Source organism: Bombina bombina, chromosome 1, assembly GCF_027579735.1.
Source record: "Bombina bombina isolate aBomBom1 chromosome 1, aBomBom1.pri, whole genome shotgun sequence".
In the NCBI taxonomy this organism is placed as follows: domain Eukaryota; kingdom Metazoa; phylum Chordata; class Amphibia; order Anura; family Bombinatoridae; genus Bombina; species Bombina bombina.
Window position 1 is genome coordinate 359896961 of NC_069499.1, and position 26601 is coordinate 359923561.

The following is a 26601-nucleotide window of genomic DNA, read 5'->3' on the forward strand; positions in this document are numbered from 1 at the left end:
GGCAGCTTCCGGTGATTGTGACGCATAGGGCTCGGCGGCTGACGCTCGGCTTTGACTGGTAACATGGCGGACGGTGGGGAGCCGACTTCTTGCTGGTTCTTCACCCGGGAGCAGCTGGAAAGTAGCCCGTCTAGGCGCTGTGGGGTGGAAGCGGACAAGGAGCTTTCTTACCGGCAGCAGGCAGCCAATCTTATCCAAGACATGGGTCAGCGGCTCAATGTGTATCCTTCAATGTGCAAGGCCTAGTGCCACCGTGATCCAGTGTTGACGGGAGAGCTTACGGGTATTGCTAGGGTCACCTTGCCCGATAATGTTTTTTTGAGTCTTGGTAGCTGTATCGTCTTGGATAAACGTATCAGGTAACAGCGCAGGCGTCTGCGGCCTACCCGGCTGGTTCATTGTCCCAGGTTTTGCCTCGTTGTGTATGTGATCTAGCCGGGTAGGCCGCAGCCTCCTTAGCCCTGGCCTAAAACTTCGGTAGGGTGCACCCTATGTATTGGGCGATGAGGTTAAACTAATGGGGCGATGAGGTTAAACTAATAGCATCTCCTATGTGCAGTGTCTGTATATACGTTTCGAGTCCCGCAGGTCAAATGTTGAGCGACTTAAAAATATTATGTATGTAGGTATTCGTTTCATATTAAGCGACAGCTTTCAGTATTCCATATATTTGTTTAAAACGCTGGAGGAATTTGCGGTAAACACCAGACTGGCGTTTCATACATATGAATTAACAACTATACAGTTATTTGGTTCATTGTGTTTTTTTTATGTAATATGTAAGACTATTTAAATGTATATAAAAAAAAATCTTAGTGGAGTGAACCGTAAAACTCTAGCAATAGTAGTATGACTGATATGCTATAACATTGTGGCATAAAAACTATTCCATTCATTTGTTACAGTAAATTGGCCAAAATTCATACACACAGGCTTTTCATTTCAGTAAGTAACCCTTTTAAAATGTAGCATTGGCTTAGCACTCTGGTAACATTTTAGAAGTGGCATAATCTAACTCATGTTAAATCCCCACCTTGGCATGTGTGTGTAAATGTAGAGTATGTTTTATACAGAAATAACCTTTCTTAAACAAAGAAACGCGTTTCCTTAACTAAGTTCATATAGATCACAGCTAACCATCAACACTGCCATTGTTTACATGCACAGATTTTATATGCATCATTCTTTTACCAAATTTCACAGAAATGTAAGTATATATTTAGAAAAACATTGTTTTGTATTGTCTATAGGAGTCTTATTCATTGTATGTATGTGTATGTATTAAAATATATATATATATATATATATATATATATATATATATATATATCTCCAAAGATTGGTGCAAGTGCACTCTCACCAACTCTTGCAGCTTGTCAGGGTGCTATGAGGATAATGGTAAAATGTAGCAAAGAAGCACTCACTGAACTTGTTCCAACTGTGACAAAGTTTAATGCAAAATAGTGACGTTTCCGGTCAGAGGAAGGGACTGTTGCTGTCCCGAAACGTCACTATTTTGCATTAAACTTTTGTCACAGTTGGAACAAGTTCAGTGAGTGCTTCTTTGCTACATTATATATATATATATATATATATATATATATATATATATATATATATATATATATATATATATATATATATATAATATTTGTGTGTGTGTTAAAGATTCTATGTAGTGCCAATTTCCCTACTTGACGTGTTGTGGTTCTTGGATATTGTTTGTTGTGTTAAAGGTTGAGATTGCCTTTGTTCTATTTCATGCATGTGCTCTTAATTGTCAAGAAATGCATTGCTTTAAATGATCATTAATATTTATAGATATATTGTAAGTTCCCACGGGAATAGGGCCCTCAATTCCTCCTATATGTTTTTCTAAATTTTCTCCTGTCTCTTACAAGTTTTCTATTGTTTTATTTAAATGAATTGTATCCATGGACAGCACTGCAGAATATGTTGGCTAACTAAAGGTTAAAACACATACAACTTATTTAATTTAGTCTTCTGTTCTACAGCATAGATTTATAAATTCACAACTAATAGTTGCATGCTAAAGTAATGTATATTTTCTTTGACATTGGTTATATTGTTCCCAAAAATATTTAAGTAATACATTTTAATTTGTCAGTTGTTTGTAATGCACAGAAGTAAATGTTGTCGTTGGTGTAATCTGGGCTTGATAAATCCAGGGAGCCATTGGCTCCCGGCTCCTAACTTCTTGGGTTAGTCTCCATATAGCTATATATTAATACCACTGTTAGGCTCCTAAAAGTATAAAATAAAGAGATATCTGTTTCCTAAATTTTAAACAGATTTGTCGACCCCCTTCTAAGTATAAACATACTTTTTAGCCCTCTATGAACCTACTATGTTACATTCATAGTGGGAGGCGGAAGAGATGAAGCTCTAACATTTTTATTTTTAATTGTTCTTCCTAAGTATTGTACAGAGATAAGAAAGGGAAGCATTTGAGTGATATGATAATATCTGATCAGTCTGCGAGCTTAGCCCATTTTGATGGGCTGTGGCTTCAAAGGGCAAATCCAGCTATTTCCTTTGCAAAAATAAGCATAAATGAACAATTTCTCATATTTTATACACTGCAGCTGGTATAACATGTCATGGGGAACATATTCAGAGAAAAACAATTTTACAGTGAATTGTCCCTTAAAGCAAAACCACAAAGCCCCATGGGTAGTGTAGTAACACATTTGGCAAGTGTAAGAAGTTGTTTTGTGTTTGTTTTTTTCTCTCCTCAGTACATGATTCCTGTTACATCTAAAAAATCTTATTTTTGTAACAATTAGCTAACTTTGTATGCAGTATTTTTCACTTCCTTCGTATAGGCTTTTAATTATTACTTTTCATAGTAATGTGTTGGTGTTTTTTTCCTCAATACAGATAATGTCTCCTACTGCATTGTTTTTGGCGGCCAAAGTGGAGGAACAGCCACGGAAACTTGAACATGTGATTAAAGTCTCACATGCTTGTCTTAATCCACCTGATCAACTACTGGACACAAAAAGTGATGTAAGTGTTCTAGCCAAATCCCAAACAACCAACAATACTTAAAGTGATGGTAAACCCAAGTGTATAACAAAAGCTAGGATTTACCATCATTAAAAAAATAAAAAGTTTCTTTCATCGTTTTGTAAAAAATTATGCTAAACTCACCCTATCTGTAAAGAAAGCATATTGCTAACACAGCGCCTCTGGCCGCCCACGGCACATCCCTCTTATCCAATGAGGGGACGTTTCCACCACTAGACCAATAGTCGTGCATGTCAACTGACAAACAAGATAATTTGGTAAAGCTCACCTTCGAATAAATGTAGCTAAGAGTGCAACCTAGATGGTAATATAATCTATAAATAGTAAAAAGGAAGTGGAGTTCACCAATACGTGAAATCCAAAAGTCTAGGATATAAGCACCTAATAGACGGTATTAAATAAAACACTGACAATAAAGTATGATAAGTGCAAAAATACTTTATGTAGATAGAAATAGATATACAGTATAAATCCTAAAAAACAAAAATAATAAAAAATCATTCATTCACGGTTATTACAGACGTAACCAATTAGACACATTTCTGGAGGTCAAATTCTACTGGGAATCACTTGCTAAGACACCGTAGAGTTCATTATAGCGCATTACAGCAGAAAATGACCCGATCAAAACAACAACCTGACTCAAACGTAAGGCCACCCAATAGGTTCTTCTAAACTGAATTGATAGATTCTCTTAGATACAACACAAGCAAATGGCTCTCATACCTCAAGTACAGATAGTATGTTTCCAGTTGATTCTTTCTTTTGTTATATTGTTACTGTTCTTACAAGTTAGTTTTTTTGTTCTCTGATAATCACAAATGAATGACTTGCTCACCAATCCTGTTTTCTAAGGAAGGACTTTTACAGTGGGAAGTCTTGCTAAAATCCCCATATCTTAGGATCCGGCTTAAAACAAGCTGGGCATGGACATTGAAACTGGACTAATATGTGTAATCTCACCTTATTAAATGGCTTTGATGTTCTATTCTGTATGTTAAGTCAACACAATGTATATGTGTCATTCCGGTTTAAAAAATCAATAAAAACTAATTATTAAAAAATAAAAATCATTCATTCATCCATTCTCTCAAACACAACAAGGGGTCCCCTTAATGATGCAAAACAGAGCATAAAAGGTATAAGTAAGTGGTGCACCACTATAAAGTTCTGTTAGCTGCAGATGGAAAAGGCAAAACAGCACAATGAAGCAAAAAGATGTTCAAGCATAGGTGTTGCAGAAAGGCAGCAAGCAAGACTGTAAAGCTGGTTTAAAGATGCTGTATTGAAGTGCAGGACATAGTCATATACCAGATAAAACACAGTTGCCCAGTCAGCAGATAGATTATGTCAAATGATTTGTCATAAATGTTCCAATTATTTCCGCCTCAGATGATGATGTATGATAGAATTATACACATTCCATAGAACAAGTGCCGCAATTATTGCGGAGCATCAGCATACAACCGCATCCGGCGGTGCCTTAAATGAAATAAGGAGAGATGATACTTATTCGCATAGAGAGTTCCTCAAGTGGACACTTTGTCGAGAATCAAAAAGGCTGGCAGACAGATGGACAAGGGGACATGCCCAAGCTGGATGAGGTAGCGACCGACCATGTCAACTGACACCCTAGCACGGCTAGAGGTGGATATATCCCCTCATAGGAGAAGAGCACTGTGCCGTGGACGGCCAGAGACGCTCTGTTAACTATATGCTTTCTTTACAGATAAGGGTGAGTTTAGCATAGTGTTTTTTTTTTCTACAAAACTATGAGACAAACTGTTTTATTTTTAGTGATGGTTAATCCCTAATGTTTGTTATACGCTTGGATTTACCATCACTTTTAATATTTGGCTGTTTGAAAACAAACTGAATACTCTCTCTCCTGTTTTCTTATTTACATTTCAGTGTTTTTCCCCTTCTCCAAATTTAGTAGCTTGGTATATAAGCAGAGGGAGCATACTTCATATGAATTAGCACAACAGAGAGAATTGTCAAGTAGAGGAGTTTAATCAGTCTTAGATTTGTTTTGTTAACACGTGTTATGGTTGCACCGTTGAAATAACACTGAGTTAGTATGAAACGTCAATAGTATGAATTAGTAATATTTCACAACTTGTATCTCAAAAATCTTTTTAGGTAAGGAGGCCATGCCTAAAGACAGATTCCTCCAGTAAAGTGGTGAGCAAGTTAGATATTTTAAAATCTTGAAATCTGTATGTCTACGTAAAATGGTCATTACTAATTAGCAGCCCTATTTCTATGATTCTAATACTGAGAGATTTGACTCCATGGGGTTTCCTGTAAAAAAAAAATAGGCTGAAAATCCCTTTTTATATAGTGATTTTATGTGAAGAAGCAATAAAAATGTAAGTATGAAGCATGTTAAAGTTACACAAAACCCAACATTTTTCTTTCATGATTCAGATAGAGCATACACCTTTTTTTAAACTCCTTTCCAGTTTACTTCTATTATCTAATTTGCTTTGTTCTCTTGGTGTCCCTTGTTGAAAAGCATTCCTAGGTAGGCACAGGATAAGAGAGATAGGTAGATATGGATAGATAGATATAGAGCTATCTGTATCTATCTCACTATGGTTTACTAGTCAGGGGTTAAAAGCTACTTGCCCCGAAAGAAAAATAAATTTCCAATGGCCACTAGTCCCGAATGACCTAGAAATTTTGACTCTTCCTATCTTTAAGGGGACAGTCTACACCACAATTTTTATTGTTTTAAAATTACATACCCTATCTGAATCATGAAAATTAATTTTGAACTAGACTGTCCTTTTAACATTGGGTGGACTAGTAACTTTTTCCCTATATTAAACACACAGACACATACATACCCATATAGGTAGAAAACCCTTTATCCAAACTGCTTGAGGCATAAAATGGTTTTAAAAATAGTTTGGATTTTGGAATATTTCCATCCGTAAAATGGGACAGTTTGGAGAGGGGATGGAACGAAGTGTAAACATCTTATGTCATTTAGGTAATATCTACGTCATAATACAGCTTATACATGTAAGTTAAAGGTAGTTCTATATAATTTTTTATTACTTTACATAGTATCCTCAGAAAGATACTACCGGAATGTTATCAGAAAGGTCATACTAGTTGTTTCAAATAAAATAGACTTTATTTGCATTTTAGAACGCAAGAGCCAAAGACACAGACAGAGAAGATTGTGACCTTATAATTAATTTTGATAAATAAATAAAAATTAAATTCTGGTTTTGGATATTTCTACCTGTATTTGAAACATTTTTTTTCATTCTCTTTAGGCTTACCTTCAACAAGCTCAAGAGCTAGTTATACTCGAAACCATATTGCTACAAACTTTAGGTAAGTTGCAATTAGATCTTGCATTACTCCTGTGTGTTAGACAAACCTTATTGTTTCATGCATTGCTGATTTCTTGTGTACATGGAGGCTTTCAGTTGTGCAGTGCACTCAATAATGGTGTGATGATTTAAAGCTCTCTGTTCTGGTGACAGTATATAAGAAGGCTTGTCAGTACTGTAAGATCCCTTTTAAGAATTTAACAAAATGCAAATTTTAGCATGAAAGCTTCTTATCCAGCTATGCAGAATTCTGGATGTGAAGAGATTGCAACATAATACGGAAAAAAAGCCACCAACGCTTTTGATCTTTACCTTTTATCACACCTGCATTGAAAATGTAAAAACTGCAGTATTGGCTAAAAAAAAAGCTATAAACAAGAGACGGCAGCAGAATTGAAACTGCAGTTGTGGGTAAAGAGCCTATTTGAAAGGGTGAAGCTGCATTGAAAGCAATTAAATATTATCAGCTGCTTGCCTAAATATACTGTCAGAGTATAAAATGTACGAACAATTGCACCTTTGTTTATTTTTATATGTTAAAATGCTGTTTTTGTTAGTTGAAACCACAACCCATATAAATACCCTAAACAGTTAGGAATATCACACACCTGAATCTTGTTTTTATGAACAGTGGCCTAAGTATCTTAGCTTTGTCTGTTTACTTTAAAGCTTACCTATCTCTAACCCCCAATGGGAGTGTAATTTCTTCAAGCACTGTTTATAGAAAAGTTATGTAATCAATAAACTGCCAAAGGCACAGTCAAGTCAAAATTAAACTTTGATGTTTCGGGTAGGGCATGTCATTTTAACCCCTTAATGACCACAGCACTTTTCCATTTTCTGTCCGTTTGGGACCAAGGCTATTTTTAAATTTCTGCAGTGTTTGTGTTTTGCTGTAATTTTCCTCTTACTCATTTACTGTACCCACACATATTATTATATACCGTTTTTCTCGCCATTAAATGGACTTTCTAAAGATACCATTATTTTCATCATGTCTTATAATTTACTATAAAAAAAAATTATAAAATGAGGGAAAAAATAGAAAAAACACACATTTTCTAACTTTGACCCCCAAAATCTGTTACACATCTTTGGTAATTAGAAGGCTGCTAAATGCTGCTGCGCATCACACGTGTATTATGGCTAGCAGTGAAAGGGGTTAATTAGGGAGCTTACAGGGTCAAATTTTGCTTTAATATAGTGTAGTAGATAACCCCAGGTATTGATCTAGGCCCATCTTGGTATATTTCATGCCACCATTTTACCGCCAAATCAAATTAAAAAAAAATGTAAAATTTTTCACAATTTTAGGTTTCTCACTGAAATTATTTACAAATAACTTGTGCAATTATGGCATAAATGGTTGTAAATGCTTCTCTGGGATCCCCTTTGTTCAGAAATAGCAGACATATATGACTTTGGCGTTGCTTTTTGGTAATTAGAAGGCCGCTGAATGCCGCTGTGCACCACGCGTGTATTATGCCCATCAGGATCGCTTCCACTGCTTTCCAAGACCGAAGAAGTACGCCGTACGTACTCGGTCGTTAAGGGTATTTTTTTGGAGGGCATACGTTGTCGGTCATTAAGGGGTTAAACAAGTTTCCAATTTACTTTTATCATCACATTTGCATTTTTCTCTTGGTATTCTTTGAAAGCTAACTCTAGGCAGGATCATAAACTGATTTTTAAACCGTTTAAGGCCATCTCTTTTCTTAGTGCATTTTGACAGTTTTTCACACTTGGACAGTGCTAGTTCATGTATGTCATATACATAACGGGAGTGAGCAAAACGTTATCTATGAGTCAGCACTGATTGGCTAAAATGCTTTTTCAAAAGAACTGAAATAAGGGGCAGTCTGCAGAGGCTTAAGTGTTGGTTATGCTAGACTGGCTAATAAAGGGATTGTCTATCTTTTTAAACAATACTAAAATTCAAGTAAACTGTCCCTTTTTAAGTACTGAAATATTCAGAATACCTGGGGATACAACAGGCAAACTCAGCTATTTCAAAATAAAGAGAAATGAGCTTTTGTTGGACAATGTAGTATAGGTGGCCCTCAGTTTACAACGGTTCAATTTGCGCCATTTCAGAATAACAACCTTTTTTTTTCAGTCATGTGACTGCTATTGAGAAGCAGTGCATTGATTAAAATAGCCAGTAGGTGGAGCTGTCTGCTTGTGTTGCAGCAAAGATATGCAAGCCAAGCACACAAGCATGCTGAAATTAATTAGTGTAGCTAGCTAGACCTGAGCTATATCTTCCTGTCTATAAATCAGTCCAGATTGGAATGCAAAAAATGCAAGTAAAGTCTGTTGTGTGATTATTGTATTAGGTTTATAATGCTGTTTAGCATTTAAAGTCTTCATTTCAAAGCTTTAAAAATAATGTATTAAGTGTTACTTATGACAATTTTGAGAGGGGCCTGGAACTTAACTCCCTCACTTCACATTGACTTACATTATAAACTGGGTTTCAATTTACAACGGTTTTGATTTACAACCATTCCTTCTGGAACCTAACCCCGGCGTAAACTGAGGGCTACCTGTACACTCCAGAAACTAAAGGGACCGTTTACCCCAACATTTTCTCCCTTTAGTTTGTTCCCAATGATCCATTCTACCTGCTGGAGTGTATTAAATGGTTTACAAGTTGCTTGATTACCCTTATTTTGGCATTTGAAATAGCTGATTTACACTGTTGTATCCCCACCTATACTGAAAGTTTCTTTACTTTTAAGTCCATGCTATTGACAGGCTATATAAACACAGCCAGCAGATGAAATTACACTCCTGGTGGGGTGTAGAAGAGATAACTAATACAATTATGATTTTCCATTGTTCTCTCTAAGTATTGAGCTTTGGTTTACAGACAACAATAAGTTAAGGGAGCATGTGTGTACACAAAGTGATAACCTAATGATCTGATTTTACCTGTAAGCTCAACCCATTGTAATAGGTTGTGGTTTCAAAGCACAATACCAGCTATTTCATATACACAAACTAGAAAATGCAATTTCTCATACATTCTATACTCGGCAACTGGTATAACAAGTCATTGTAAATACATTGAGGAAAAACATTTTTTACAGTATACTGTACCTTTAAAATGGGCCCCTGTGAACAAGTTAGAGTAACATTTTTTTACAGCACACTACCCTTTTTATTTTACTTTTTGTTATGAAAAATATATATAAAAAAATTGCGTGTGCATAAACATTGTACTTGGATATAGTTTGACCTAACAAATTGTGTTCTCTGCTCAGGTTTTGAGATTACTATTGAGCATCCCCACACAGATGTCGTGAAGTGCACCCAGTTAGTGAGAGGTTAGTCATTTCTGTGTTCACATATGGTCCATTCTCGTAAATACTTAGGTTTTAATTGAAATAAATTATGCAAGTGTTTGTGGTGTGAATGTATATTAGACAAGTGCAAAATGTCAAAAAAGAAAAAGAGGGGGCGCCCTAAGTGTAGGAGAGAAGATGTGACCAAATAATTCTATACTTCTATAATAATTCTATACTTATGTATCTAGATGTTAGATTAATATTAAAAAATGCTAAAGTGATAAATCAAGGTGATATACTGTGGGAACCAGTGTCAATGTGGTTTTAAAGTGATAAATCATACAATGTGCAATGTTATACAGTGTTAGTCGATAGCAATGTGATACAGGGTAAAAGTAATAAACAATCAAAACAAACACAGTGATAATAAAATGAAAGTCTCTATTGGGATGGGAGGCAGCTATCTGTGATGATCCAGGCCAGGATCCAGGAGCAGCAATCTATGAAGAGAAAAGACAGAAGCGCCACATGGCCCAATATTGTTTGATCCAGAATAAATAGATCTTAAGGTGATGAGTAAACTCACGTTTAGTAGAGCACCTCAGTTAGTGCTAGATATACGGTCTGGGATCTATTTGGTCACCCAGAAGACCAACTTCCTGCACAGGAACTGATGTAAAGTGTAAAGCACCTCTCATGGTGCTATAGAGGCATGAAGGGGTCAATTCAGTCACCCAACAGACTTGTAGCCAGACATCCAAATGGATCCAGAGGTGCAAAAGGATCCCACAATTGATCCAGAAAAGGAATTAATCCTCAGGAAAAGGATAAAAGATATATATCCCAAAGAAAGATGCAGCAAGTGTTCAAAATATTAAAAAGTGACTTTAATAAAATTGTAAAAATAACAGGCAACGCGTTTCTCAGCCAATGGCTGTTTCATCAGGCTTCATAAAATGTTTACTGAACACTTGCTAGATCTAGCAAGTGTTCAGTAAACATTTTATGAAGCCTGATGAAACAGCCATTGGCTGAGAAACGCGTTGCCTGTTATTTTTACAATTTTATTAAAGTCACTTTTTAATATTTTGAACACTTGCTGCATCTTTCTTTGGGATATATATCTTTTATCCTTTTCCTGAGGATTAATTCCTTTTCTGGATCAATTGTGGGATCCTTTTGCACCTCTGGATCCATTTGGATGTCTGGCTACAAGTCTGTTGGGTGACCCAAGTGCAAAATGTCATTCTTTTTGTAGATGAATAGAGACATTACACTCTTTACGGTATTCTGTTGATTTTGACACTGGATGTATTAGAACAGAAGTGCAACCCAAAAATATCTATTTTCACAGATCTTGTGAGTTGCGTTTTTTTTCTTTTCTAAAATATCTGTTGTCAGAACTAGCCAAATGCCCACAATGGAGGGTTATTTGTTTTGCAAATAACAAAATACAAAAATTAGCAGTCTTATTTAAATGTGGCATATAGGCTGATACAAACTTGTTAATAAACAACAAAAAAAAATACTCACGCACACACAACTTATATTAGCTGACCCTTATGAGCAAAAAGGAGGGAGACTATATGAAGACACGGTCTGAGACATAGGGGTAGCAGTGCCAGTGAGGGCCTTAAACATCAGTCAGGATTTTGTGTTTAATGCTAGAGGCTATAGGAAGCCAGGAGTGACGTTTAAGTTAAAGAGGATAAATGGCGACTAGAGAAAATGGAATTGCAATAGTCAAGATGGGAAATAAGAGAGTGGATTAATATCTTGTGTCATGTGTAAGGAAGAGGCAAAAAGTTTTAACTAAATCCTCCAGTTAGGTTTTTTTTGCATTTGCTGCTCTTTATCTATGAGTTATATATGAGTCAGTGCCAGCTACTTTTTTGATGTCTGATTCGCCTCTTAGTAAGTCTTTTACCCAGTCTGCTATGGAATTTCTTTGCTTATATTAAGGGATAACCAGCACAAGATGTAGTCTATTTTCATATTTATTTATTTTTTACACACTCACATTCTCTCTTCCATGAAAGTCGCATCATGTTATTATTTTAAATTATTGAAAATAGGAAATTGATGTTTCTGCACAAATGTGGCTTTCTCCTTTATACATTTTTTTTTTTTATTATTGTAGTTTGGCTGCTGCTTAGTCCTGCTTCCATTGTATAACAGACTGTCTGCTTTTTAACTGCTCCTTTTTTCTTTGTTTTTGTTTCTTTACAGCAAGCAAGGATTTGGCACAGACTTCTTATTTCATGGCTACCAACAGGTGGTTATCCTGAAACTTTGTTGCACTGTCATAGCACACTATAGCTTTCTTTATTGCAGGGTCCCCTTCCTGTGTCTTACTACCCTTGGTGCATAGGGGAACTGGGCTGATTACACTGGTCCAGAAATCCTTCCTGTGTGTAATGCGTGTGTTGTGGAAGGGCACTTGACACAAAGGGGTTGAATGCATATTAAGAAATGTAGTGTTGCTTTCTGATCGGTTTCTTGATTCTGAGTGCATAAAACTAAACTGGTAGCCCCGAATAGCATCTAAAGAACTAAAACTTAACCTAGAAATTCGAGCATCTTGGTAAGTATAATACTTTTAATCTTAATATGAAGCACAATTAAACATTTTTAGCTATTTACGTTCTCAAGGTGCTATTTTTTTCAAACCAACTATAAAAATGAGAAATATTCACAAATTCACCAAATATTTGATTCATATCCCATATTTCAATCACGGGACTCAGAATCTAGAATCAGTGAAGATACATTTTCTCCTTTCTAATTTATTAACGTGTCTTGAAACTGCACCGAAACTATCCATTGCTTTACTATTTCAGAAAAGTTAAACCTTTTCCAATTTATTTAGTGTTTTTTTTTTTTTTTTTTTTTTTTTTTTAAAGTTGGAGAAGTTGTTGCTATTTTTTATTCCTCTGAATTTGTGTTTTTGTAATTAGGTGACTTGTGAGGTTTGGAGATATACATAGCAATAAAAGCAGGCCGTATTTGTGTACATTTTATATTACTCTAGTTTCCCAGTATGTCAAATTTGGTGCTTTTAATATATATATTTTTAATTTTTTTTAAATATTTTTTTCATCTATGGTTTTTACCTGGTACATATTTATCCCCATGTTAATTGTAATTACAGGAGTTTATGTTGAGTTTTTTTTTTTTTTCCGTTTTAGTTGGTTTGAAATTATTGAAACTTCTGCTTGCTTTAACAGATTGTGGGCCATAATATATGAAGATTTAGATTTATTTATTTTTTATTTAATTTTTTCACTTGCTGTTTTTAAAACCTGCCTGCATATTGCCTGCATCTGTTTTTATTGCTTAAAAAGGATATAACTTATACTAAAATGTCTTCCCTTCTAGTTCTAAATGTTATGCTGATTCTCAAATTGTAGTGTATGCAAGGATGATAAAAAAAAACTGCAGTCCATTGTAGGATAGACTGCTTAGCTTTACCATCCAAATGTCTGAATCAGATCTGCCTTAAGAACAATAGGTTTCAAAACTGTCTTTGTCTTTCTCTCCAGTGGAGTGCTGCTATATCTTTCTAAAATAATCTTTATTTACATTTATTTCTCAGCTATCTGTTTTTATGAGACATTTGTACTACTTAACTAATTACAGACATTTTCATTAGCAGTTGTATTTTTGTTTGATTACAATGGCTTTAAGTTGGCTTGTAAAGTTCGTTTCAGGGGTTAACAATCTGACTTTCCTCTCTTTCTTACATTTTATTTTCTAAACACGAAGGTTTTTCACACTTTCTCTTCTAAATTCTGTTTTCTTCTCCCTTTTTGTGTTTCATGTTTGGCTTTGTGAAACGCTGATCCTGTATATTTAGCTTGCACCTTACTACCTTCTGTCTGCAATACAAGCCAACAGTGATAGCATGTGTCTGCATTCATCTGGCCTGCAAGTGGTCCAACTGGGAGATTCCCGTATCAACAGATGGAAAGCATTGGTGGGAATATGTGGACCAGTCAGTGACATTGGAGCTACTAGATGGTGAGAACTAAAAAAAAACCTTAACTATGCTTTGAAATTAATTTCAGGTGTTAGTATAATGCTTGAATCAGCTACTTCTCTCCTTTGAATGTGGTCAATCAGGTCAAACTGTAAATGGGGTTTGTGCACTGCTGTCAGTAAATACTGTGTAGTATAAGGCTGGGCCGGGCAGTTTGCAACATACATGATTCTAGAACCTGAGCTCCAGCCTTTGTGGCTGCGTGGCACAATGTATTTTACAGCAAAAGTAAGAAAAATAATTAGCACTGCAATATTGTTTTATTTTTGAGTTATTGGGAATTCAAAGTTTATCTTCCCTTTTAACAGACATAACCTTTCAACAGTCAATATTTTTTGCAGATCAAATAAAAACCAAAACAACTCCAAAAATATTTTTTAAATGTATGTGCTATATAAACTGGATTATTACTATGAAAAAATGTACATTTATTAAAAAGCCGATAGAAAAATGGCCTTGTCGTTGATTTGGAATACTAAAATTTTTTTTTTTTTCTTCCAGAACTCACCCATGAATTTCTTCAAATACTGGAAAAAACACCTAGTAGATTAAAGAGAATTCGAAACTGGAGGGTAAAGAGATTTCTAGCATTTATTAAATCACTTTCATTTAGAAAAAGTACTCATGGTCATGAACTATTTTAAGAATTGAAAAAAATTAAATATATATAATTTTTATTTATTTTTTTATAAATATAAGAACAGGTGCTAAACTCACCCTTTCTGTTCTGAAGTAAGCACGGTTAGAGGTGGACACGTCGCCTTATTGAAGAGGGCTGTGCCGTTCGCAGCCAAAGGTGCTCAGTTTAGTGATTTAGTTCAGCACAGAAAGGGTGAGTTTAGCACCCGCTTTTTAGCAAGTGATGACCAAAACTAGAGTTTATTTTTAGTGATGTTTTTTTGTTAAACACTCGGATTTACCATCACTTTATGCTGTGTGTTTTTTGTTTTGTTTCCATCAGTCGTCTAAAATACCGGGGTTAGTCTAGTCAAAATTAAACTTTCATGATTCAGATAAAGCATGCAATTTTAAGCAACTTTCTAATTTACTCCTATTATCAATATTTCTCCTTTCTCTTGTTTTCTTTATTTTGAAAAAGCAAGAACGTAAGCTTAGGAGCTGACCCATTTTTGGTTCAGCACCTGGGTAGCGCTTGTTGATTGGTGTCTAAATGTAGCCACCAATCGGCAAGAGTTAACCTGGTGCTGAACAAAAAATTAGCCGGCTCCTAAGCTTACATTCTTGCTTTTTCGAATAAGGATACCAAGAGAACGAAGAAAAATTGATAATAGAAGTAAATGAGTTTCTTAAAATTGCATGCTCTATCTGAATCATGAAAGTTTAATTTTGACTAGACTATCCCTTCAAACTCTACTATAAAGAGAGAATATACACAGATACTGATCTAAAAATCCAGTATAAAACTTTTTTAAAAACTTACTTAGAAGTTCCCAGTTTAGCACTGTTGAAGTAAGGCTGGACACCCAATGAAAGGGGCTGATAAAGCAGGAAGAGTAGACACTCCCCTGCATATGAAAAGACCCATGCACAAACAAGAGCAAGCAGTAATATGTAGACTTAAAGGGACAGTCTACACCAGAATTGTTATTGTTTTAAAAGATAGATAATCCCTTTATTACCCATTTCCCAGTTTTGCATAACCAAGACAGTTATAATATACTTTTTACCTCTGTGATTATCTTGTATCTAAGCCTCTGCAAACTGCCCCTTTTTTCAGTTCTTTTGACAGACTTGCAGTCTAGCCAATCAGTGCCTGCTCCCAGATAACTTCTCGTGCACGAGCACAGTGTTATCTATATGAAATATGTGAACTAACACCCTCTAGTGGTGAAAAACTGTTAAAATGCAATCTGAAAGAGGTGGGCTTCAAGGTCTAAGAAATTAGCATATGAACCTCTTAGGTTAAGCTTTCAACTAAGAATACCAAAGAACAAAGCAAAATTGGTGATAAAAGTAAATTGGAAAATTGTTTAAAATTAAATGCCCCATCTGAATCATAAAAGTTTATTTTGGCCTAGACTGTCCCTTTAAGTCTGCATCTGATACTTTGGGGCTTGGTTAGGAGTCTGAAAATCAGCATAATGTTATATAATAGGTGGGTTATATAAATGGATCATCTACAAAATGATTATGAAAATAAAAATCTAGTGTACAATGTCCTGTTATATCTCCTAGGTTACAATATTATTTAATTCTATCTAAGCAGTAACCTCCAACGTGTTATATTTAAACGTAACAATATTTTTGCTTAACCCCTTAACGACCAAGGACGTACGCCACACGTCCTCAAAAAAAAATGCAGTTAATGACCGAGGACGTGTGGCGTACGTCCTTGGTCTGGAAAGCAGCTGGAAGCGATCCTGCTCGCTTCCAGCTGCTTTCCGGTTATTGCAGTGATGCCTCGATATGGAGGCATCCTGCAATAACCCCCCTTGGCCATCCGATGCAGAGAGAGCCACTCTGTGGCCCTCTCTGCACCGGACATCGATGGCCGGTATCGTTGGTGGGTGGGAGCCGACTTGGGAGGCGGGTGGGCGGCCATCGGTGAGATCTTGAAGGTGGAGGGGGGCGGGATCGGGGGCGCGTGCACGGGGGGTGGCGGGCGTGCACGGGGCGAGAGCGGGTGGGAACCGCTACACTACAGAAAATTTTTTAAAAGTAAATTGTCAAATAAAATTAAATACTTTTTTTCCAAAGCATCTAAGGGATCTGGAAGGGGTGGGGGGTTGGTATTGGGGGGGGGGGGGAGGGGAAGCTACACTACAGAAAAGGGACATTTTTTAATAAAAAAAAAAAGCATATTATTCACTAAAATGGGTACTGGCAGACAGCTGCCAGTACCCAAGATGGCGCACATTAAGTCAGAGGGGGAGGGTTAGAGAGCTGTTTGGGGGATCAGTGAGGTTGGGGGCTAAGGGGGATCCTACACAGAAGCATATGTAAATATGCAAAAAAAATGCACAAAAAAAGCCCAAATTTTCCTTTTATTTTAGTACTGGCAGAGTTTCTGCCAGTACTTAAGATGGCGGGGACATTTGTGGGGTAGGGGAGGGAAGAGAGATGTTTGGGAGGGATCAGGGGGTCTGATGTTTCAGGTGGGAGGCTGATCTTTACACTAAAGCTAAAATTAACCCTGCAAGCTCCCTACAAGCTACCTAATTAACCCCTTCACTGCTAGCCATAATACACATGTGATGCGCAGCGCCATTTAGCAGCATTCTAATTACCAAAAAGCAACGCAAAAGTCATATATGTCTGCTATTTCTGAACAAAGGGGATCCCAGAGAAGCATTTACAACCATTTGTGCCATAATTGCACAAGCTGTTTGTAAATGATTTCAGTGAGAAACCTAAAATTGTGAAAAATTTAACGTTTTTTTTTTAATTTGATTGCATTTGGCGGTGAAATGGTGGCATGAAATATACCAAAATGGGCCTAGATCAATACTTGGTGTTGTCTACTACACTAAAGCTAAAATTAACCCTAGAAGCTCCCTACATGCTCCCTAATTAACCCCTTCACTGCTGGGCATAATACACGTGTGGTGCGCAGTGGCATTTAGCGGCCTTCTAATTACCAAAAAGCAATGCCAAAGCCATATATGTCTAATATTTCTGAACAAAGGGGATCCCAGAGAAGAATTTACAACCATTTATGCCATAATTGCACAAACAGTTTGTAAATAATTTCAGTGAGAAACTGAAAGTTTGTGAAAAAAATTGTGAAAAAGTGAACGATTTTTTGTATTTGATCGCATTTGGCGGTGAAATGGTGGCATGAAATATACCAAAATGGGCCTAGATCAATACTTTGGGATGTCTTCTAAAAAAAAATATATACATGTCAATGGATATTCAGGGTTTCCTGAAAGATATCAGTGTCCCAATGTAACTAGCGCTAATTTTGAAAAAAAATGGTTTGAAAATAGCAAAGTGCTACTTGTATTTATGGCCCTATAAGTTACAAAAAAAGCAAAGAACATGTTAACATTTGGTATTTCTAAACTCAGGACAAAATTTAGAAACTATTTAGCATGGGTGTTTTTTGGTGGTTGTAGATATGTAACAGATTTTGGGGTTCAAAGTTAGAAAAAGTGTGTTTTTTTTCTTCATATTTTATAAAAAATTTTTTATAGTAAATGATAAGATATGATGAAAATAATGGTATTTTTAGAAAGTACATTTAATGGCGAGAAAAACGGTATATAATATGTGTGGGTACAGTAAATGAGGAAGAGGAAAATTTCAGCTAAACACAAACACAGCAGAAATGTAAAAATAGCCTTGGTCCCAAACGGACAGAAAATGGAAAAATGCTCTGGTCACTAAGGGGTTAAAGGGCCATAATGCCCAAATGTTTAAACACTTGAAAGTGATGCAGTATAGCTGTAAAAAGCTGACTAGAAAATATCACCTGAACATCTCTATGTAAAATAGAAAGATATTTTACCTCAAAAGTTCCTCAGTAGCCACATCCCATTGTAAAGGATTTCTAAGCAGCAAATTAGTATGTCTGTCCCGGGACAGCCGAAGGGATGAGCCTTGTGCACTCATGTTATTTCCCTATTCAGTTTAAAGGAAGTTTACTATGAAATCACATGAGAGTTAAGTGAAATCTCATGAGATCACAGTAAAAGAGTTCATGACCTCAGCACTGCTGATGCTGATTGGCTGCTGTTCATTCCTTCATTATTATTTTTTTACCTGCAGCTGGGAGCAGCCGAGTATAACTTTTTACTCAGAACTTGCTCAGCTCTGCTGAGCTGTGGAAATTGTGAGGTAAAATATCTTCCTTTTTTACAGGTGATATTTTCCTGTCAGCTTTTTACAGTTATACTGCATCAGTTTCAAGTGTTTTAGCATCAGTTCAAGTGTTTTAGCATATGAGTATTATGTCCCTTTAATGGAATTTATGAATATTAATTATCGATCATAAAATTATCGTCCGCAATATCTCCAATTAATAAAGTGGAATTTGTCAATACACTCCAGTGAAACGTTATATAATCTCTATTGTGTATTCCAGAATGATATTGGGATCTCTAGAAATTGACAATAAAATTATTATAAACATTAATATTAAATTCCTGAATTCTGATCAGTTAATCTTTATATACACTTTGATTATATTTATGTAGCGATAAAAAGGTATAGGATAGGCGCTCGGGGTGTTATAGCCACTCTTCAAAAATAAGCTCCTCAACGGCTTATAAGAAAAATAAGAATGAATGTATGGGTTAGAAGAGGGCGCTTTACAGCTAACACATAAATAAGATATATCAAATATATAAATATGAGTCACTAAAAAAATGAGTAACTATAAAATAAGTTCCACATTTATTCTTAGTTTAATATCTAAAATAACATCACAGTCCAATTATCAGCAGGGACGTCTCCCCATAAATCAGCACATCCAATATGTAACACAACAAGGCATAATAAAAATAAACATACAGAAAAATAAAAACATATGTATAATTAAAAGAATCTGTACTTTATATCAAAGTTTGTGCAAGAGAAGATTACTTGTAGCTTTGTTCAAGATAGAATTCCTGGTTCCACAGAGTAAACATTATCTCCACAAAACTTAGCAGGTGCACTTTTATTTAGTCAAAAACAGTACCGGTCTGTAATAGGGAAAAAATGTGACTTAACTTCTCCCTGTTTTGCTGCAGCATACAGTTATAACTTGGCTACACTATACCATATTTGGAACTGTTATTACTGTATGCTGCAGCAAAACAGGGAGAAGTAACAGTCACATTGTTCCCTATTACAGACTGGTACTGTTTTTGACTAAAAGTGCACCTGCTAAGTTTTGTGGATATAGTGTTTACTCTGTGGAACCAGGAATTCTATCTTGAACAAAGCTACAAGTATTCTTCTCTTGAACAAACTTTGATATAAAGTACCGATTCTTTTACTTATACATATGTTTTTATTTTTCTCTGTTTATTTTTATTATTCCTTGTTGTGTTACATATTGGATGTGCTGATTTGTGGGGAGACGTCCCTGCTGATGATTGGAGTGTGATGCTATATTAGTTTATTGATATTAAACTAAGAATAATTGTGGAACTTATATTTTAGTTACTCATATTTTTTCATATATATAGAGAGAGATCTCTATCTCTATCTAATATCTTATTTATGTGTTAGCTGTAAAGCGCTCTCTTCTAACCCATACATTAATCCTTATATTTATGTAGCAACTGAACATCACCTATGACCCGTTATATCTATCAATTGATCAACGTAACTTAAAAATATTAGGCAGGCCATATAGAGATATTTAGATTGGAAGAAATATTTCTATAAATTAACCTTAACTCAAAATGAATTAAACATCAGATATTACTATTAAACTTACAAGTCTATTTGTAATTAGGCAGAAACACTTACTACAATACCAAAATATGGACTACTTACTTAACAATGCTTAGTTAACAATATAACCAAATTTCAACACACATCTTACCAAATCTCATCTATAAGGTGTGGATTTAGCGCAAAGAGAAAAACCACCTTTAGCTCTGACTAGGGGCTATCTAGCTAGCCTGAAAGATACGGCAGAATGGGTGTGTAAGTACAGAGCACTTCAACTTTGGGCTTAGGTGATTGAAATGAGTAGAAATTGGAATTTAGAAGATTAAAAGTTTAATACATGAATATTGAAATTAAAATTATTAAGATTGAAAAATTGACTTTGAACTATGTTTTTTAATGTTTCGTTATTAAAAAATATGATTGTTAAAAAAAATTTAATTTTATAAAAATATTACTTTTATAAACGTACACTTTAAAAATTGTGGATCCACAATGTACAATTATCACAAGTGCAAATAAGTGGACAGACCCCTGATATTGTCAATAAATCTAATGGAATTTCCAGAAAATATAATTAAGTTATTTTTAACCCAATATAATCTACTATACTTTACTTAAACCCAGAGATTTACACAATACTACCAATTCAACATATACCAATTAATCTAGCATGAGAACTTTTTATTTAGCCACAATGAAACAAATTCTAAAATATATCACAATAACTTATGACATTAAAATAGATAAATCCTTTCTAAATAATATTTAACACTAGTATACTTACTACCCTGGTCTACTTAATATTAAATATAAGAATAAGTTAACTTTTAATTCACAGCTATAGCTATACTATGCTATAAAGAATTTCTTTGCTAAGGCCTATTTTAATATATAAAATAAATTAAATGTGCATACATTACCAGTTGACCAAATTGAGAGTTTCGGCTTTCAGATATTCAATTAGTCATACATGAAGTAATATTCCACTTATTTTGCAAGGGTACAGGTCAGAGTATCTCTCTTGTCCACAGAGTGTTCCAGCCAGGAGTCAGAGAAAGTATAGGCCCAAAATGTGTGTATCTCTCTTACAAAGTGAGACTCTTCTCTTGCATAGAGTGAAAGCCTCTATCAGTCATAAGCCACTCCTTCATTCGCTAATCATTCCAATAGGATCTGGTTACGCCCTCTCATTGGCTTACTGGTAATGCCACTCTTAACTGCCAAACCTTTTGGCTGTAGTACTGGTCTTAGCCCATCGGGGGAACAACAAACAGGAATGGGAATGAGACATGTAAAAAAAAATTTATTATTGAATATTCTGTTTCTCAAATACAGGGATATATATTTTTTTTTATCAATTGTCTATTTAAAAGTCATATTTTATAGCTGAATAAACTATTTGGTCAATTTGGTATTATTTAGTTTGACTGAGCATGTGTATTTCAATACCAAACATGAGTATATTGATTTAGTATTATACATATTTCTAATTGCATATCTGATTACATATAGTATACATATATTCAATGTGTGTGTCTCAATACAATACTACTTAATATTTTTATGAGGGGACTTAAAAGGATTTTAATTTATCTCAAGTTCAAATGTTCATAATTGTTGTTCTTCATGTAAATAACCATTCAAGTTTAAAAGTTTTGCTGGCTTTGACACTTTTTAACAGTCCGTTATCAACATTTTTACTCATACCACTCCCTTTCTTCTCATTCACTCCGCCATATGGTCCTCTCACTTTTGAAAGCTCCGCCCCCCTTCTTCCCTTTCCCCATTTCTCTTTAAGCGGCTCTTGCCCGCTGTATTCCATCACCTATTACCCCTCTCACTAGCTCATTCTATATGCACTTTAAACTCTTATGGATTCACATAATAAGTAGCCCTAAAGTAATACCCTAGGTTTCTAATAATCTCCACAAGTGCTCTTTCATTTGGCTTATGAGATACCTGAGCTGTTGCTACTATAATATGATTTCTACTATAGAAAATGAGGTCCCACTCACATAGACCTAACACTATTTTAGACCATACTTTATTGTATCTTTAAACTTATCTACATAGCACACTCCTTTTTTTGGTTGGTTTCACTATATTTTTACGACAGATATTTGATTTATCATGCATACTATTTCGCTTTAAAAGTTATAATTTATATGTTGATGATGGTGCCACTTTTTATATTGGTCTAAATTGAACAGGTCTCTGGAATGTTGGTCTTATTACTTTTATTTTCAAAACCTCAATAAAAATTCTTGCTTTAAAAAAATATATATTTTTATTTAATACTTTCAGTATAATATTAATATATTAGTTCATTTAATATACTGGTATATATTGCATTTCCCAGTCACCATCTTATATCATATATGCAATTGGAAGTGATCTTTGTAGTAGCTAATTATACAGAGATATTTATCGGATTCTCATATCCTATTAAGATAAATATACTCTATTTAGTACATCTCTTGATAATGTTATTTTGAATGCACACAAGCACATATATGATCATTCATTGGACAACTTATTTAATATGTATTAATTTCCAAACCTCATTGGGATCAGATTCTGGAATAAATCAAATGTTGTTTTATTCTAATAGTTTGCGAAACATTTTAAATTCACCAATGCAGCTATTTATTTAATAAAGCAGACATTCATCCAATATAGTATATTAGACCTAAGACAATTTTCTAGATTCATATATATTGGTACATTCACCCAGTCCTGAGTATATTTTGCATATATCTGCACATTATGCATATAAGTTTAAAATTTTAAATTTTTGTGCTTTCAAAATACATGCCTTCTGCTATTTTCCATAGACGCCTAACGGCTGGAATTTGTATATTAAGAAGGCTCACAGAGACCCAGTGATTAATCAATATGCCCATGCTAATTACTACATCCTGAAGATTCTGCTTCTTTTTCTGAACTAAAATACAGAATTGTGTCATAACCCCAGGGGTCTGTGATGAACTAACTTTATTACCAGCTCTTCTGACAGTGATCAAAAGTTTATTTGAAGTGACATTATCTCTTACAATTTGAGATAAATGTTCTCTTTTGAACTCTTAGATGTCTTCAACAGCGAGGTGTATGGTCTGTGTCACCCTTCTCAGTCATTTACAAATGCTCTGCTGTGGCTATAGCCAAATCAATTCATATCAAAGTAGATATTGGCTAAAATGAAATATTAAATTGTGATACATATGTAGTTTATCCAATGCCACTCGGCAATACCCTGACAGTCCCTTTTTAATATCAAACAATTTAAACACAATCACAACTGTTCTTTAAAGTAATTATAGACTTTGGGGATTATTTACTGGGCTAAAAAAAAAAATAATCTAAGATGAAGAGCAACTTTGAAGTAAAACTATGCATTGATAACGACTGAGACAGACTATTTTGTCAATTTAAATATATATATATCTTTTTCTTTTGTCAATTTAAATATATATATCTTTTTCTTTAACAGGCTAACCAAGCAGCACGGAAACCAAAGTCAGACGGTCAACTTGATAATTCTCTCCTTAGTTCATCATTGGTCCAAAATTCGATTTTGGTGGATCCTGTTGCTAGCATTGCAGCAAATGCAAGTTTTCCAAAGGCATCAACTTCTGCTTTTCCTGCACCAGTAGCATTGAACTCAGGAAGTCTGCCTATTCAGACTGCTCATAACCCTGAGGATATGGCAATACTGAGTACAGCCATTACAAGTTCTTCATACAGTATAGCATCACACCATGAATGGCCTCAGCATCAAGAGCAAACTAGGACCGAACAAGTCTATAGCCAGAAACCGGACACAGCCCTACCTGTTGCACAATACAACTTGAACTATCAACCAGGAACCGCTGTACAGCTCCATTCTGGATTACATCATAGACCTGACAAAGCTGAGCATTCTCTTGTGAAACCAGAACATGGCCACAAGTCATCAAGTGGTAAACACCATGGACAAATGTACTCCCAATCATTGGCTATTTCTCACAAAATGTCTTTGGATAAGTATAGGGAGAAGCGAAAACTTGAAACTGTAGAATTGGATGCAAGAGATCCTTATGCACCAGCCCATTTAGAGCAAGCACCGCATAAGAAGCACACACAAACAGCCAGTGGCAGTCTAACGTCTCCCATTAAAATGAAACTTCCTCTCACAAGTACAGAAAAGGCTGAAAAACACTTGTCTGAGAAAAAAGAAAAAGGTGTATCGCTTAAATTGCGGATACCTATTCCGCCTACTGAGCGAAGCTCCACTAAAGAAGACTTAAAAATGAAAATTAAAGTAGCTTCCACAGACAGACACAGCTCTTCTGATGAGGGCAGTGGGAAGAGTAAACACTCAAGTCCGCACATGAACAAAGAACCTAAAGAAAAGCACAAAGATCATTCTTCCAATCGACACCACAGTAGCAGCCACAAGCATTCCCATTCGCATGGTTTCAGCAGTGGGAATAGCAATAATAGCAATAAACTTAACATGGATGGAATGCCAACATCTGTTTTGAGGAGTCCCGTTGGCCTTTCCAACGATGGTAGTAACTCCAGCTCTTCAAGAAAGAGGCCACATTCCAACGATGCCTCTTACAACCACCACTCCAAAATGAGCAAAAGTTCCAAAAGTTCAGGTAGTTCATCTAGTTCTTCCTCTGTTAAGCAGTATATATCCTCTCACAACGCTGTTCTTAACCATCCCTTACCCCCTCCCCCCCCTGTCACATACCAGGTGGGCTACGGTCATCTCAGCACCCTCGTGAAACTGGACAAGAAGCCAGTGGAGAACAACGGCCCTGATGCCGGTCACGAGTACAGTGCAAACAGCCAGCATATGGACTACAAAGATACATTCGACATGCTTGATTCGCTGTTAAGTGCCCAAGGAATGAATATGTGATTAACTCTTTAACTCTTTTTGTCTTTTATTTTTAGAAAAATTTTCTTTTTAATTTAAAAAAATATATATATATTATGGGAAAACTTCCTGATCTTATATTGGTAACATCTGTTGCCACATTTTCAATACATTTATAAGTGCTGCTTTTACCCTTCGCTCGAAAGAGAAGAGGTTATAGTAAAATGTCTATCTCCACACAATAGTATTATAATACTGTAATAGCATGGAAGGTGCAAAAACTCAGTATTTCTTCAATTCTAAGAACATAAGAATGGGTGGCTGCTTCTAAGCCTATAGAGTACTTCAAGCATAGCTTATTTATAATTTTGGAGTAGTGCAGTCAACATTTTTTGTCACTTAGGCTTTTGAACGAGTGTACATTTTTTGTATATTTAAACTGTATGTATGATATGCATGTTTTGAAGATAAAGGGATAAAGAGTATACAGAAAACTGTTTACAAGAAAGTGGAGAAAAAAATGTACATACATTTTTGTATGTTTAGATATAACCATACAATACTCAGGTTTGGAGCTGCTTGTAAGAATAACAAGATATACAGATTAATTTTATTTTATCTAGTCAAAGTCCATCAGAATACTAAACATTGGTGGCTCTTTGTCATGTTTCAAAATATCCTTTCAATGCTTCACAGGCCTGCAAATGTTTGTTGCTGGCCTTTGTGGCACTGGAACGGTTAAACTGTAGGCCTTACTGTGATCTGCTGAACAGGACACCACTACAAGGACATTTAATGCCATGAAGCCACGGTATGTCCACTATCAAAAGGGGGGCAATAAAGGAGTTTGCCTTGTTTTACCAAGGTGACCCAAATAACTGGCTCTTAGTTGATCCTGAAGGTTGAGGAATAAACAGAAAAATAAAGTTTACATAATCTTTTGCTGTGAAGTGCATTTAAGTGTTTATTGGCTTGATGCAGTAATAGAGACACAGAGCTACTACTTAATAATGGTAATTTAGATTAATGTAATTTAAAAAAACTGAAATTTGTAGTTTAAAAAAAAAAAAAAACTTACATAGTGAACTATTCGTAAGTTGATCCTTTGTGTTTTTTTTCTTTCTCTTTTATATAAATATATATATATATATTAAAACACCAGAAGTTATTTTTAATAGCTTAAGGGGATCACTGTTTCTATTAATGCTTCAGAATAAGTCTCGTTCTGAATTCCAAAACTGTATTTGTTTTGCAATATTTCTTTTCCAAGTAAAATGCAGTCAATAAGAGTTAAAATATTGATACCCCAATTTATAATTTTATTCCAATGATAACATAGTTATCACTGATGTGCATTGTACTTGTGATTTTAGGTTATGAAATCAGAGGTTTCTTGTTTTGTTTATCAAAAGCTCTGTGAAAGTTGAAAAATTAAACCACTCCTATACGTTTTAACTTTGTCTGCTAGTGTCATCATATTGCTTGTAAATGGTATGTGCAGTCTTTTTTTTTTTTTGTTTAACATAACTAGTGTTTTATATTAGTCTTTTATTGCATCCCAAAATGCTCATGCATAGTCTCCATAATGAGTCAGATAATACTGTAACTGTAATCAATGCTGACATTAGACTTTAAAATAAAGGGTTATTCTATTTA

General features: G+C 35.1%; 1 protein-coding gene across 4 annotated transcripts; it reads left to right on the top strand.

Moving 5' to 3' along the window:
- CCNT2 (cyclin T2) lies at positions 1-26601 on the top strand. 4 transcript variants are annotated; one of them, XM_053698233.1, is made up of 11 exons: positions 1-221; positions 1126-1207; positions 2902-3030; positions 5194-5235; positions 6342-6402; positions 9668-9730; positions 11921-11966; positions 13548-13711; positions 14232-14302; positions 23569-24721; positions 24820-26601. In XM_053698233.1, the coding sequence occupies exons 1-11, from the start codon at positions 64-66 to the stop codon at positions 24885-24887; spliced, it is 2037 nt and encodes a 678-aa protein (XP_053554208.1). In that variant the 5' UTR covers positions 1-63; the 3' UTR covers positions 24888-26601. The 4 variants fall into 4 exon arrangements, with proteins under 4 accessions (XP_053554208.1, XP_053554205.1, XP_053554209.1 ...); XM_053698230.1 differs by having other exon boundaries at positions 23569-26601; XM_053698234.1 differs by lacking the exon at positions 5194-5235.